Genomic DNA, 13,813 nt, shown 5'->3' with positions numbered 1-13,813 from the left:
TACTTTGCAAAGATATTCAGTTGTAACAGTGGATTATTTTAAAGCACGAGGACTCAGCTGATTTATTCTCTATCCACAGATTGGTTGCTGATTGAAGAAAAGCAACTTATACAAAAACGTAAGTTCCAGAGGATATGGTTTGTGGTAAAAGGACAGTCCAATGGGATAGAACATAGGGCTCAAACCACTATGATCTTTGTAGATACTTATTCCATGTCACAAACCAGTAAACCACAGGTCAAGTGAGTTCTTAATTTTATCGGAAGTAATGAAATTGACCTTGATCTTTTAAGTTACTCCAAAGTATCTCTTAATTTTTGTCGACATTGCTTAAAAAAAACTTGATGGCAACAGATATAATTAAAATTATTACCATGGAAAGCCAAGGAGTTGGTGACCTCTGCAACAGATAAAAGTTGACTACGAAATTGCAATTGTTTGGCAAGACAGGTTTGCGATATTGGCTGTGATTCTCCGTTCCGAATTCACCCTGCTACAGTTGGCAGCGAGAATGGAGAATTTGGGTCTCAGCCATTCACTGGGGCAGGAACGGAGACTCCGGTTGGTGTGAACAAACGGAGAATTCTAGCCATACTACATCAATCGGACAGATTGAATACTACAAAGAGAGTTGCTACATTTTGACATTAGGTGGTGACATCTAAATCTGAACTATTTTTTGCTAATTGTCATTGATTCTTTGGAGCGATTGAAACCAACAAAGGAAATGAAATATCCTGGGCGGGATTCTCCAGTCCGTCAGCCGCGTTTTCCGGAGTGGCGGGCCCCCGTTGGCAGCAGGATTCTCCTTTCCTGCAACCGGCCAATGGGGTCGCACATTGTGGCCACCCCATGCCATTGGGAAACCCCTGGGTGTCTTCCGGATGCGCTGCCGGCCGATCGGAGTATCCAGCCGCCGGACAATTCCACCCCCTGACTTTGGAGTCGTTTATAAGGCCTTTACAGAGCGACATGATACTTTTAACAAGACTGAATGTCCAACAACGCAAAACACAAATCTAAACACCTATTGTGGGTCGTTGCACACCTGACTCTAACTTTATTGCAACTTTGCATTTTATCATACTTCTTTACTTGTGACATCTTTAGTAGTTATTTTAATGAAGAAGACAGCACTTTAGTAATCGTTTTCTTTATTAACAGAGAAGCTGTTAGCAGATCGAGCCGTGGAAATAGGTACGTTTTCTTATGAAGAAAGTCAATGCCAGAGATGGCTAAGCAGTTTTTTTTAAAAAATGTGTTTTAAGCAGAGCAGTGATGTTCAGCGAACCAGGCAGACTCTGCAGTCAGTCTGCGAAGAGGGCCATGAACTCCAGGGAAACCTGGAGATAACATGTCCTGGATTGCTATGGTTTCTTGTAGCCGTGACAGGGGCACAACAGACCCTCTGCCCACGCAAGGGGAGATGTAAGTTTGGAAGCCAGTATTCTGAAGGGCTGGTATGAACTCCACTGTGGAGGGATTTCAAGGCTATGATCATGATTTAAACCTCGGAAATGGGAATTTTTCAAAAATGTTTGCAACCACACACTGACAAGGAAGTATTTTGAATGTGTTTTTCTCTACTTTTGGAGAAAGGGTCTTCAACAACCCCATTCAAAACCTGGCACATTAGTGCCTTGAATTTCCCCCTATCTAGCATGGATGCCTGCCAAACACATCCAAATTAAATGCAGGTCACCTGACCCGATGTACTCCAGCAGCGTCAGCATTAAACTAGCAGTAGAAGCAATTATGTCATTAAAAACTAGTAAGAAGTCTGACAACACCAGGTTAAAGTCCAACAGGTTTGTTACAAACACTAGCTTTCGAAGCACTGCTCCTTCCTCAGGGAATGAAGAGGTAGGTTTGAACAGAGCTATGTCAAACATACCTCTTCATTCACCTGAGGAAGCAGTGCTCCGAAAGCTAGTGATTTGAAACAAACCTGTTGGACTTTAACCTGGTGTTGTAAGACTGCTTACTGTGCTCACCCCAGTCCAACGCCGGCATCTCTACATCATTAAAAACTAGAATCTTGGTCACGGAAGTTCAGCCCCCAAGTCGAAATCTGAAAGGCTGTAACGAACCTCATCAGAATATGGGATATATGACTTCTAACTTTCTCTCAACTAGCCACCCAAGGCCAGAATTGAACCTGAGTCCCTGACGCTGTGAGGCAGCAGTGCTAACCACTCTGGTACTTATTGTCTGCGTGGAGTTTGAATGTCACGGTTCGATTCCCGTAACAGCCTCCCCAAACAGGCGCCGGAATGTGGTGACTAGGGGCTTTTCACAGTAACTTCATTTGAAGCCTACTTGTGACAATAAGCGATTTTCATTTCATTTCTCCCCTTGACTGCGTGGGTTTCCTCTGGGTTCTCTGGTGTCTTCCCAAAGTCCAAAGATATGCAGGATGGGTGGATTGGCCATTCTAAATTGCTCCTTAGTGTTCAAAGATGTGCAGGTTAAGTTACTGGGTCACGGGGTTAGGACGGGGTAGTGGCTCTAGGTAGAGTTCTTCTTCAGAGTATCGGCGCAGACTCGATGGGCCGAATGGGCCTCCACCTGCACTGTAGAGATTCTGTGGATTTTAGAAGGTATATATATGGAAGTACAGACTTGAGATAAGGGCTTGTGAACATTTGGCGTTGTCTACCCCAGACGATTGTGGATGCTCCACCTTTGAATATAATTGAGGCTGGGATCGGCAGATTTTTGGGGATTCAAGTAATATCAGGAATGGGTGGGAAATTGTGTTAGAGGCTGAAGTTCAGCCATGATCACATTGCATGGTTATGGTGGAGTGAGGGACGGTACGGTCTGCTCTTGCTTTTACCTTTCGCTTCTTGCTATTAATTAGTGAACCAATCGATTGAATTGTTCACTCCAAACACTATTTAGACGACTTGAAGTGAATTTGAGTTGAGTTAAAAAAAAGACAAATGGGGATAGTTGTGAGTGACAAAGGTCCATTGTTTTTACGTTTTGAGGTTTTACAAAAAAAACTGCATTGATAGTAAAAAAGTGGTCTCCATACTGAGACCGTGGAATCAGTGAATTTACTTTCGAAATTCAAGTGGCACTGCTTAAGCGATTGTTTGGAAAGAGAAAATAACTGCCAACTTTCAACATTCACAAAGGAATTGTTTAGTGGTGAACTATTGAATTGTACATGATAACTAATTCAGTGCTTAACGTTAAGCAAATTTATTCTCTGTCAACAGAAAATATGCTGCAGAAGGAAAATGCTCAAATACAGAAGCGTAAGTTATTAGAATAGTTGGTGTAAATGATATTACAAGTGTCTTGTTTAAAATCTAAAGTGAGTTTAAAGTTTCGATCTGGATGGAGGAATGTAACATGAATTCTGATATGAGTTACAGATTTGGCATTTGCTGTATTTTTAAGTTAAAATACGTTGTAAGGGGAGAAATAATACAAATCGTCCTGATCTAAATGTGAATTAAGAGCAAATTACTGCGGATGCTGGAATCTGAAACGAAAGAGAAAATGCTGGAAAATCTCAGCAGGTCTGGCAACATAGGGAGAGAAAAGCTTTGACAAAGAGTCATCGGACTCGAAACGTTCGCTCTTTTCTCTCCCTCCAGATGCTGCCAGACCTGCTGAGATTTTCCAGCATTTTCTCTAAATGTAAATTACCCCTGGTCGATTTCTGCTCCCAAATGTCACATGCTAATTTGCAAAGATTGGAGGTGTAAGAAGTTCACATCACATGGGCTTCAGAGGGGTTTCACAGGTCGGCGCAACATCGAGGGCCGAAGGGCCTGTACTGCGCTGTAATGTTCTATGTTCTATGTTCTACATCATTAGGAAACTCCAGTACAAAACAAATTTGGGTAAAGGAGACTATTCAATGTGAATCGAATACTTGGCCAAGGCAGCTTTGTCTTTTTGAAATCGTGGAATCAAATTAGCTGCAGCATCATCTTAGCAGATGTCTGTCAGTGTGGAATGCGTTTTCTTTCTTTCTCAAAGAACATCTTCTACATTCCTTTGCAATGCCATACTCCACACATTCGCTAATTTACCATTTTATTGCATCTAACAGAAGTATTTATGAATATGAATGTCCATTAGCCTGCTGTATCAATATTAAATGAGGACTCTAAGTAAAATTGGGAAATTTATAATGTGTCCAACAAAGAACAAAAAAAAGTACAGCACAGGAACAGGCCCTTCGGCCCTCCAAGCCCGTGCCGGCCACGCTGTCCGTCTAAACTAAAATCTTCTACACTTCCTGGGTCCGTATCCCTCTATTCCCATCCTATTCATGTATTTGTCAAGATGCCCCTTAAATGTCACTATCGTCCATGATGCGTTAGGCAGGCTGGGTTGATGTGGACTGTACTTGATGCAGTGTAGCGAGAGACAGACGTCCAACACTTGATAAGATGCAACACGATTGTATTTAACGTCTTAACTACTATACATGTTTAACTGTGGGTTAACTATATTGACTTGACTGGAGACCTGGTACTAGCCTGACCAGACTTACTAGCTACCACATGGTGTTTGCTAGCTCACGAGCTCTGACTGTCTCAGTGGCTGGGTCCAGAGAGAGCGGGAAACCTAGTGCCCTCTGGCTTTATAGTGGTAGTGTCCTGTCTGGTGATTGGCTGCTCTGTTCTGTGTGCTTACTGGTCATCCTATGTGTCAATCACTGCCTGTCTGCACTCCATTATATACATAGATGTACATTATGACAGTCACTGCTTCCACCACCTCCTCCGGCAGCGAGTTCCAGGCACCCACTACCCTCTGTGTAAAATAACATGCCTCGTACATCTCTAAACCTTGCCCCTCGCACCTTAAACCTATGCCCCCTAGTAATTGACCCCTCTACCCTGGGAAAAAGCCTCTGACTATCCAGAATGACAATGGGGAATTTTAAAATGCACCTCCAATAACTAAGAGGAAATTTAACTGCATTCCCTCCACACATCCTCAATGTCTCAGAAGAAATGTAAAGTACATTCTCAGTGTCATGGAGGAAATTTAAACAATACCGCAAGTATGGGAGGAAATATAAAATATATTCCCAATGTATCAAAAGGTAGGTAGTCCTGTTTTCCAGACCAAGAGCAGGAGTCACGCAGGACCCTGGGGAAGGCATTTTGCTGACAGCGGCCAATTTAGAGGTTGCCACTAAGACCATTGTCCAATTGACGGGGGCACCTCCTCACAGAACTGCCAAGTCAATCAGAAGGCGGTAGATTGGTTGCCTTGGCAACATCATCAATAGAGGTACCCATGCTAAGGCAGTAAGAAAAGAGGAGTTCATGTCCATATTGTTGCGCCCGCAATAAGAACATAAGAACTAGGAGCAGGAGTAGGCCATCTAGCCCCTCGAGCCTGCTCCGCCATTCAATGAGATCATGGCTGATCTTTTGTGGACTCAGCTCCACTTTCCGGCCCGAACACCATAACCCTTACTCCCTTTATTCTTCAATAACTGGGGTTATTTTTTATTTTATCCATTGGGGTCATGCAGGCAAGCAGACGATTGGAATGGTGCAGACCCCGTGACAGTAATGGATGCCCGTGATGGTCATTGCCAAAAGGGAGCCCCTCTGTGGCTCATGCAGATGAGTAAGGGGTCCTCCATCCTGGAAAATCACTGGGAGGCTGCCATGGTTAGTTGGGTTTGAAATTGCTTGCTGCAGAGAAAAAGGACGAAAGAAACACAGTCCGAGGCTGCAAGTAAATTACTGAGCGAGTAAAAATTGCTGCTGTAATTATTTTCCAATCCCATCTCGAGTCCAGTTGAAAAAACATGCGTGGAAAAACTGACAAGTCTTTCCACTGACAATGCCAATGCTATGAAATCGCAACAGGCTTAGTTAACAAGCCTGAGCCGATAAGAATAGCCACACTCCTAACACTGCTGGGGAGAGAGACGACCTATATATAGGGTATACTACCCTAAGTCTAACAGCTGAGAAAAGATAACAGTTGGCAGAGATTTTGAAAGCCTGAAAATGCACATTTTGAACCTTGAATGCATGGTGCTGATGAATATCATTTCATTGCAGTCACACAGCTGACTTTTGTGAATTTGGACAGCTAAAAGATGGTCTGACTAAAGACAACTTGATCTTAGGTGGGAGAGACCCTGCAGAGAGGGCAAGTCTCATGAAACAAAGAAGAACAAAGAACATTACAGCACAGGAACAGGCCCTTCGGCCCATCAAGCCTGTGCCGATCCGGATTCCTTATTTAGGCCGACTTCTTATTCCGCAAGTGAACTATATCCCTACATTCCCCGCCCGTTCATGTGTCCGTCACGATACATCTTAAACGTTGCTATAATGACTGCCTCCACCACCTCCACTGGAAACGCATTCCAGGCACCCACCATCCTCTGTGTGAAAATTTTCCCCGCATATCTCCCCAAAACATTCCCTCTTTCAACTTGAACCTCTGTGCCCCCTTGTAATTGAGTTTTCCACTCTGGGGGAAAAAGCTTCTGACTATTCACCCTGTCTATACCTCTTGTAATATTGTAGACCTCAATCAGGTCTCCCTTCAACCTCCATCTTTCCAATGAAAACAATCCACGTTTATTCAACCCCTCATAGCCAACACCCTCCGGACCTGGCAACATCCGAGGAAACCTACTTTGCACTCTCTCCAAAGCACCCATGTCCTTCTGGTAGTGTGGCGATCAGAACTGCACGCCGCAATATTCCAAATGTGGCCGAAGTAAGTTTTGATGAGAGATGAGAAATTGATGCTGAAGAAAGCGACAGACATGTATTGAAATGTGGAGGTTGTGAAAGGTCAGCTTGAGCAGATGTATGGCAGAGCAGACCAGACCTTTACTCTGAGACAGTCTGAGTCAAAAGACTGGAACAATCCCAAACGGCATGATGAAAATACTGGCCAGAATTCCCGGGCCGTTCACTGTTGGCGGGATTCTCTGGGCCCACTGGCAGTGCACCCCCGAGGGTTTTCTGATGGCTGAGGGTGGCTTCCATGGGTTTAGCTCAGTGGGGTGGACAGCTGGTTCATGATGCAGAGAGAGGCCAGCAACGCGGGTTCAATTCCCATACCGGCAAAAGTTATTCATGAAGGTCACACCTTCACCTGAGCTGTGAGATCCTCTGGTTAAATCATCACCGGTCAGCAATCCCCCTCAAAGGGGAAAGCAGCCTTTGGTCATCTGGGGCCATGGCAGCTTTACCTTTATCAGCAGATGAATCTGATGAAGAATCATACACGATACAGCAGGTTGGTTCAGTCAAGTCAAGAGGGAACAAGTAGTTTGTGACTATTACCATGTTGACAGCACAGGGAAAGGATCAGAGATCATAGAATTTACAGTGCAGAAGGAGGCCATTCGGCCCATCGAGTCAGCACCGGCTCTTGGAAAGAGCACCCTACCCAAGGTTAACACCTCCACCCTATCCCCATAACCCAGTAACCCCACCCAACACTAAGGGCAATTTTGGACACTAAGGGCAATTTATCATGGCCAATCCACCTAACCTGCACATCTTTGGACTGTGGGAGGAAACCGGAGCACCAGGAGGAAACCCACGCACACACGGGGAGGATGTGCAGACTCCGCACAGACAGTGACCCAAGCCAGGAATCGAACCTGGGACCCTGGAGCTGTGAAGCGATTGTGCTATCCACAATGCTAACGTGCTGCAAACAAGAAATTCCAAACAAGCACTGGTGCATCATGCAGCATATTGACCTTTACAGATACATGCATAGTGACCCAAAAATGAAAGATTGAGGCTACATGATGGTACAAAAGTCAAACCGAGATGCCAAATGAGCCCGACAACCTAACGCAATGGCAAGAAGAAAGATCTGGAGTTCCAGAACATAGATGGGACACAACAGTCACTCATTCACCTGAAGCCAGCCTAAAGTTTGGACTTTGGATTTTGTTTATTGTCACGTGTACCGAGGTACAGTGAAAAGTATTTTTCTGCCAGCAGCTCAATAGATCATTCAGTTCATGGGAAGAAAAGTGAATAAAAGAAAATACATAATAGGGCAACACAGGGTATACAATGTAACTACATAAACACCGGCATCCACTGAAGCATCAGCGGTGTAGTGTTAATCAGGTCAGTCCATAAGAGGGTCGTTTAGGAATCTGGTAACAGCGGGAAAGAAGTTATTTTTGAGTCTGTCCGTGCGTGTTCTCAGACTTCTGTATCTCCTGCCCGATGGAAGAAGTTGGAAGAGTGAGTAAGCCGGGTGGGAGGGATCCTTGATTATGCTGCCCGCTTTCCCCAGGCAGCGGGAGGTGTAGATGGAGTCAATGGATGGGAGGCAGGTTCGTGCGATGGACTGGGCTGTGTTCACGACTCTGAAGTTTCTTGCAGTCCTGGGCTGAGCAGTTGCCATACCAGGCTGTGATGCAGCCAGATAGGATGCTTTCTATAGTGCATCTGTAAAAGTTGGTAAGAGTTCATGTGGACATGCCGAATTTCCTTAGTTTCCTGAGGAAATATAGGTGCTGCTGTGCTTTCTTGGTGGTAGCGTCAACGTGGGTGGACCAGGACAGATTTTTGGAGATGTGCACCCCTAGGAATTTGAAACTGCTAACCATCTCCACCTCGGCCCCGTTGATGCTGACAGGGGTGTGTACAGTACTTTGCTTCCTGAAGTCAATGATCAGCTCTTTAGTTTTGCTGGCATTGAGGGAGAGATTGTTGTCGATGCACCACTCCACTAGGTTCCCTATCTCCCTCCTGTATTCTGACTCGTCGTTATTCGAGATATGTCCCACTATGGTCAGAAAACTTGTAGATGGAGTTGGAACCAAGTTTTGCCACGCAGTCGTGTGTGTACAGGGAGTAGAGTAGGGGGCTAACTACGCAGCCTTGCGGGGCCCCGGTATTGAGGACTATTATGGAGGAGGTGTTGGTGTTTATTCTTACTGATTGTGGTCTGTTCAGGATCCAGTTGCTGAGTGTGGAGCCAAGTCCGAGGTTTTGGAGCTTTGATATGAGCTTGGCTAACATTATGGTGTTGAAGGTGGAGCTGTAGTCAATAAACAGGAGTCTGATGTAGGAGTCCTTGTTGTCGAGATGCTCTAGGAATGAGTGTAGGGCCATGGAGTGAATGCCGTCTGCCATGGACAGGTTGCAGCAGTATGCGAATTGCAGTGGATCAAGGCATTCTGGGAGTATGGAGGTGATGCGCTTCATGACCAACCTCTCGAAGCACTTCATTGCAACTGAAGGCAGGGCCACTGGATGGTAGTCATTGAGGCACGTTGCCTGGTTGTTCTTTGGTACTGGTATGATGGTAGTCTTCTTGAAGCAGGTGGGACCTCAGAGTGGAGTAGGGACAGGTTAAAGATGTCCGCAAACACATCTGTCAGCTGGTCCGCGCAGGCTCTGAGTGCACGACCAGGGATCCCGTCTGGACACGTTGCCTTCCGAGGGTTCACTTTCAGGAAAGCCGATCTGACTTTGGAAGCTGTGATGGTGGGAATGGGTGAGTTATGGGCTGCTGGAGCACTCGACAGTGGATCGTTGGTTACCTGCTCGAACCGAGCATAGAATGCATTGAGTTCATCGGGGAAGGGTGCGCTGCTGCCAGAGATACTGCTCAGCTTTGCTTTGTAGCCCATTATGTTGTTTAGGCTTTACCACAACCGCCGAGAGTTTGTAACGCTAGTCTGTGACTTTAGCTTGGTCTGATATTCTCTCTCAGCATCTCGGATGGCTTTGCGGAATTCATACCTGGATTTTTTGTATAGGACAGGGTTGTCTGCCTTGAACGCCTCAGACCTGTCCCTCAGTAGGAAGGCCTGTCAATCTCCCGATTGAGCCATGGTTTCCGGTTGGGGAACATATGTACTGCTTTCTTTGGCACGCAGTCGTCCACACATTTACTGATGAACTCTGTGACGGTGGTGGCATACTCATTTAAGTTCTTAAATATGGACGAGTCCACTGTCTCGAAGCAGTCATGTTGGAGCTATTCTGTTTCCTCGGACCAGCACTGCACGGCCTTCTTAGCTGGATGCTCCCGCTTGAGTTTCGGCTTGTATGCCGGGAGAAGGAGCGCCGTCTTATGGTCTGATTTCCCAAAGTGCGGTCGGGGGATGGAACGGTAGGCGCCCTTGATTTTTGAGTAGCAGTGGTCAAGAGTGTTGTCGCCCTGGTGGGACAGGAGATGTGCTGGTGGAATTTTGGCAGTACACTCTTGAGGTTGGCCTTGTTGAAGTCTCCGGCCACGATGAACCAGACCTCCGGGTGTTCTGTTGTTTATAACTGTGTACAGTTCGTCCAGCGCTGGTAACCTGACAGCTTCACAACGTGTCATTACACACAAAACCATTGACAATAGAACAGATCCCAAAGGAGTACAAAGACGTGCAGCACGGTAGCACAGTGGTTAGCACCATTGCGCCACAGTGCCAAGGTCCCAGGTTCGATTCCCGGCTTGGGTCACTGTCTGTGCGGAGTCTGCACGTTCTCCCTGCGTTTGCGTGGGTTTCCTCCCACAAATCCTGAAAGACACGCTTGTTAGGTGAATTGGAAATTCTGGGCTGGATTCTCTGCACCCCAATGCCGTAACCACAGCCACCGCGGGGAGGGGGGGGGGGGGAGAATCCATTTTCCCGCAAGGAATCGGTACCATACTCGTGGAGTACGCCGCACTGCCTCGGACCTACCTGGGGCCATTGCCAGAGTCCCGCTCAGCCATTCTCTGCCCCTGACCGGCCGAAGTCCTGACCACGTGGATCTAATGTGGTCCAGACGGTAGGGATATTAGTGTGGCGGCTGCAGACTCAGTCTGTGGCTGCCCTGGTCGGGGCAAACCGATCGCAGGGGTTTCTAGGCGTTCGGGAAATGTTTGTGCAGGCGGTCAGGGTCGGGCGCGCGGCCGATCGGAGGGTTTATTTTTACGGTCTAGCTCTGAGGTCCGAGTCCGCCATGGAGCACGACACGGCCGATGGAGGCCGTCGCCGTGCGCATGCGCAGCCTCCGACCCGGAAGTGTGGGGCCCGTATCTGCAGCAAAAGCTGCGAGATCTACCCCGGGTCCCTGCTCGCCCCCTGCAAGACTAGGAATTTGTGGCCCTTTTACGCCAGTTCTTCCAGCCCTCTGAATTCTCCCTCTGTGTACCTGAACAGGTGCTGGAAGGTGGCAACTAGGGGCTTTTCACAGTAACTTCACAGCAGCGTTAATATGAGACTACCTGTGACAATAAAGATTATTGTGTGTATTTCCTGCTTCTATTTTCAATGTTTCTATGAAAGACTGTATTGGCCGGTACAGTGTGTGTGCCGAGTATTAAGCAAACAAAAGCGAGAGAGCCATTGATGATGCCTGATATCCCATACAGCCATTGATGATGCCTGATATCCCAAACAGACCATGGATGAAGCTGGGGGGTCGACCTTTTCATTTTGTGATTATCTGGTCAGATGATCTGTGATTAACTGATTATCTGGTCAGTTTCAACCAGCATTCTCACCACCGGGAGTTTGACCAGCTGACTTCAGTGATGATGGGAGAAGGGTTAGAATGCCTAAAAGTCCACCTCAGTCGGTATGGCATTCCAGACATTGTGATGTATGACAATAGCCCTCAGTGAAGAAATCAGCCAAATCACAAGACTGGGAAATTCAGCTCTGCACATCACCCCCGAAAGGCAATAAAAACAGAAAAATCTGTGAAAAAGACAACAGGTCTGGCAGCATCGGTGGAGAGAGAAGCACAGTTAACATTTCAAGTACATTGACCCTTCTACAGCACAAGTACACAAGACAATCCTTGATTGGAGAAACACACCAATTGAAGGTGAGGAAAGTAGTTCTGTGCAGAGATTAATACCATGCCATACACAAACTACTCTTCCAAAAGGAATAAAAGCTACTGGGACCAGAATAGAAACTGGCATGAGTGAAAATGTCAAGGTGAAAAGACAGAAGAAAGCCCAATTTCAGTTTGACAGGAGTGGCAAACTATGACTTGAGCTGAGCATTGGGGAGCCAGTCAAGGTGCAAACTTTCATCACGGGTCAGGCCACATGGAAACCTGACACATGTGCAAAGAAATTTTCATCTCGATCGTATATAATGTAAGTGAACGACTTATTTATACCATTGCAACTACAACCATATCTGAACAACTAGAAACACTGTTCCTTCACAGCAACTGGGTGGTCAGGATGAAGGTGTATTGAGAACAGAACCTACCATTAATCCCAGAGGTCCACGGGTCAACAACAGCCACAGTGGAAAAACAACAGTCATAAAGGCAACCAGGACCAAGGAAATGACACTCTCTGGACAAGGCAGAAGAACAGCCAATGTCAACTCACATGTGTTTCCTGTTAATTTAAAGATGATGTGTGAAATACGTGTGCAGCAAATGACTAGTGGAACAATGTGCTAATATATGGTGGGGTTCAGTGGGAAACCTGGGCAACTCAAAATCACACAGGATCGTGCATGCAAATATCTCTTTTGGAAAAGAGGGCTGATTGTATCTTTTGTTTGAGATGAAAAGGTCAATGTCATGTTTTGAAATGATGTCCTAACTCTGGCTTTCAATAGTCAAATGCTTATGCCATGTATGTTCTATGTTCTATGAGGCTACTGAGGGCAGATATTTTAAGATCAGTTCAATAAATCATCTCACAGAAATAGACGCTGAGGAAGGCTACTGTCCTTATACATGAAACATGGTTTACCTGGAGGTATCCCAACACAGCGGCAGCCCCACGCAATGCTGCTAAAATGCAAACATGGGCCAACTAATTGGTTAAAGTGGTTAATTGTCTACAGTCAGCGAAGAGCCACAGTGCTGAAGTACCGATTGTTGAGAAAATCCTATGGGAGTAGGACGATTTCAGGCTCCCTTCCCAACACCTCCTGCAGCCTTTTGTTGAGCCCTCCCGCCTCACAGTCCATTCTCAGAGTGATACACTATCAATTACGCACAGACGAGAGTGGGATGTAATTGAGGCTTTATTACACTGAGATGTGTGGCCTCCGACAGCAGCTGACTAAATGGCTGCTGTACGGGGAGCACACATATTTATACTCCACCTACTGGGCGGAGCCAGCACGCAGGGATATTCCCCCCCCCCCCCCCCCCCCACCGTACCTGTAGTACAGGGGCCTTACCGTAAAGCACCTCTATCAACATCCTATATATACATCAGTGGTGACTACCACACAGAGGACCAGTAAAGTCCATCTCAATATTCCTGCAAAAATATATAATACATCACCAATGACGGCTTGAAAATATATCTGGGATGGAAATTTGAAAAACATCTTTCATGTGTTGGGAAACTCTTCACTTGCCTGGGCGAGTACGGCTCCAAAAATATTCAAGAAGCCCAACGTCATCTAGGTCAAAAAACAAAACAGCATGCTTGACCGGCACCCTATCCATTACCTTAGACATTCACTCCCACCATCACTGCTGCACAGTGGCAGAGGTGTATACAATAGGAGAGGAGGGGGAGTTGCATTTTTGATTAAGCACAGCATCACAACAGTACAGAGAGAGGATATATCCGAGGGTTCTCCCACTGAGTCTATATGGGTCAAACTGAAAAATAAGCAGGGTGAGGTCACTTTGATAGGACTGTACTATAGGCCCTCAAATAGTCAGCGGGATATTGAGGAGCAAATATGTAAAGAGATTACAGATAGCTGCCATAAAATAGGGTGGTAATAGTTGGGGACTTTAACTTTCCCAACATTAAGTGGGACGGCCAAAGCACAAGGGATTTGGATGGAAAGAAATTTGTCGAGTGTATTCAGGAAGAATTCCTCATTCAATATGTGGGT

General features: G+C 46.1%; 1 protein-coding gene across 2 annotated transcripts in view; it reads left to right on the top strand.

Moving 5' to 3' along the window:
• The window catches only part of LOC119966625 (uncharacterized abhydrolase domain-containing protein DDB_G0269086-like), a 229,516-nt gene that overhangs the window by 149,471 nt on the left and 66,232 nt on the right, over nucleotides 1-13,813 (top strand). For both annotated transcript variants that reach the window (XM_038798629.1, XM_038798628.1), the window contains exons 20-22: nucleotides 80-118; nucleotides 1,165-1,197; nucleotides 3,228-3,266. In XM_038798629.1, the coding sequence (XP_038654557.1) occupies nucleotides 80-118; nucleotides 1,165-1,197; nucleotides 3,228-3,266 (111 nt within the window). The remainder of the gene's footprint in view (nucleotides 1-79; nucleotides 119-1,164; nucleotides 1,198-3,227; nucleotides 3,267-13,813) is intronic.

The sequence above is a fragment of the Scyliorhinus canicula genome, chromosome 5 (genome assembly GCF_902713615.1).
Source record: "Scyliorhinus canicula chromosome 5, sScyCan1.1, whole genome shotgun sequence".
Lineage (NCBI taxonomy): Eukaryota > Metazoa > Chordata > Chondrichthyes > Carcharhiniformes > Scyliorhinidae > Scyliorhinus > Scyliorhinus canicula.
The sequence above is the reverse complement of the archived record's forward strand: the minus strand, read 5'-3'. Positions and strand labels throughout refer to the sequence as shown.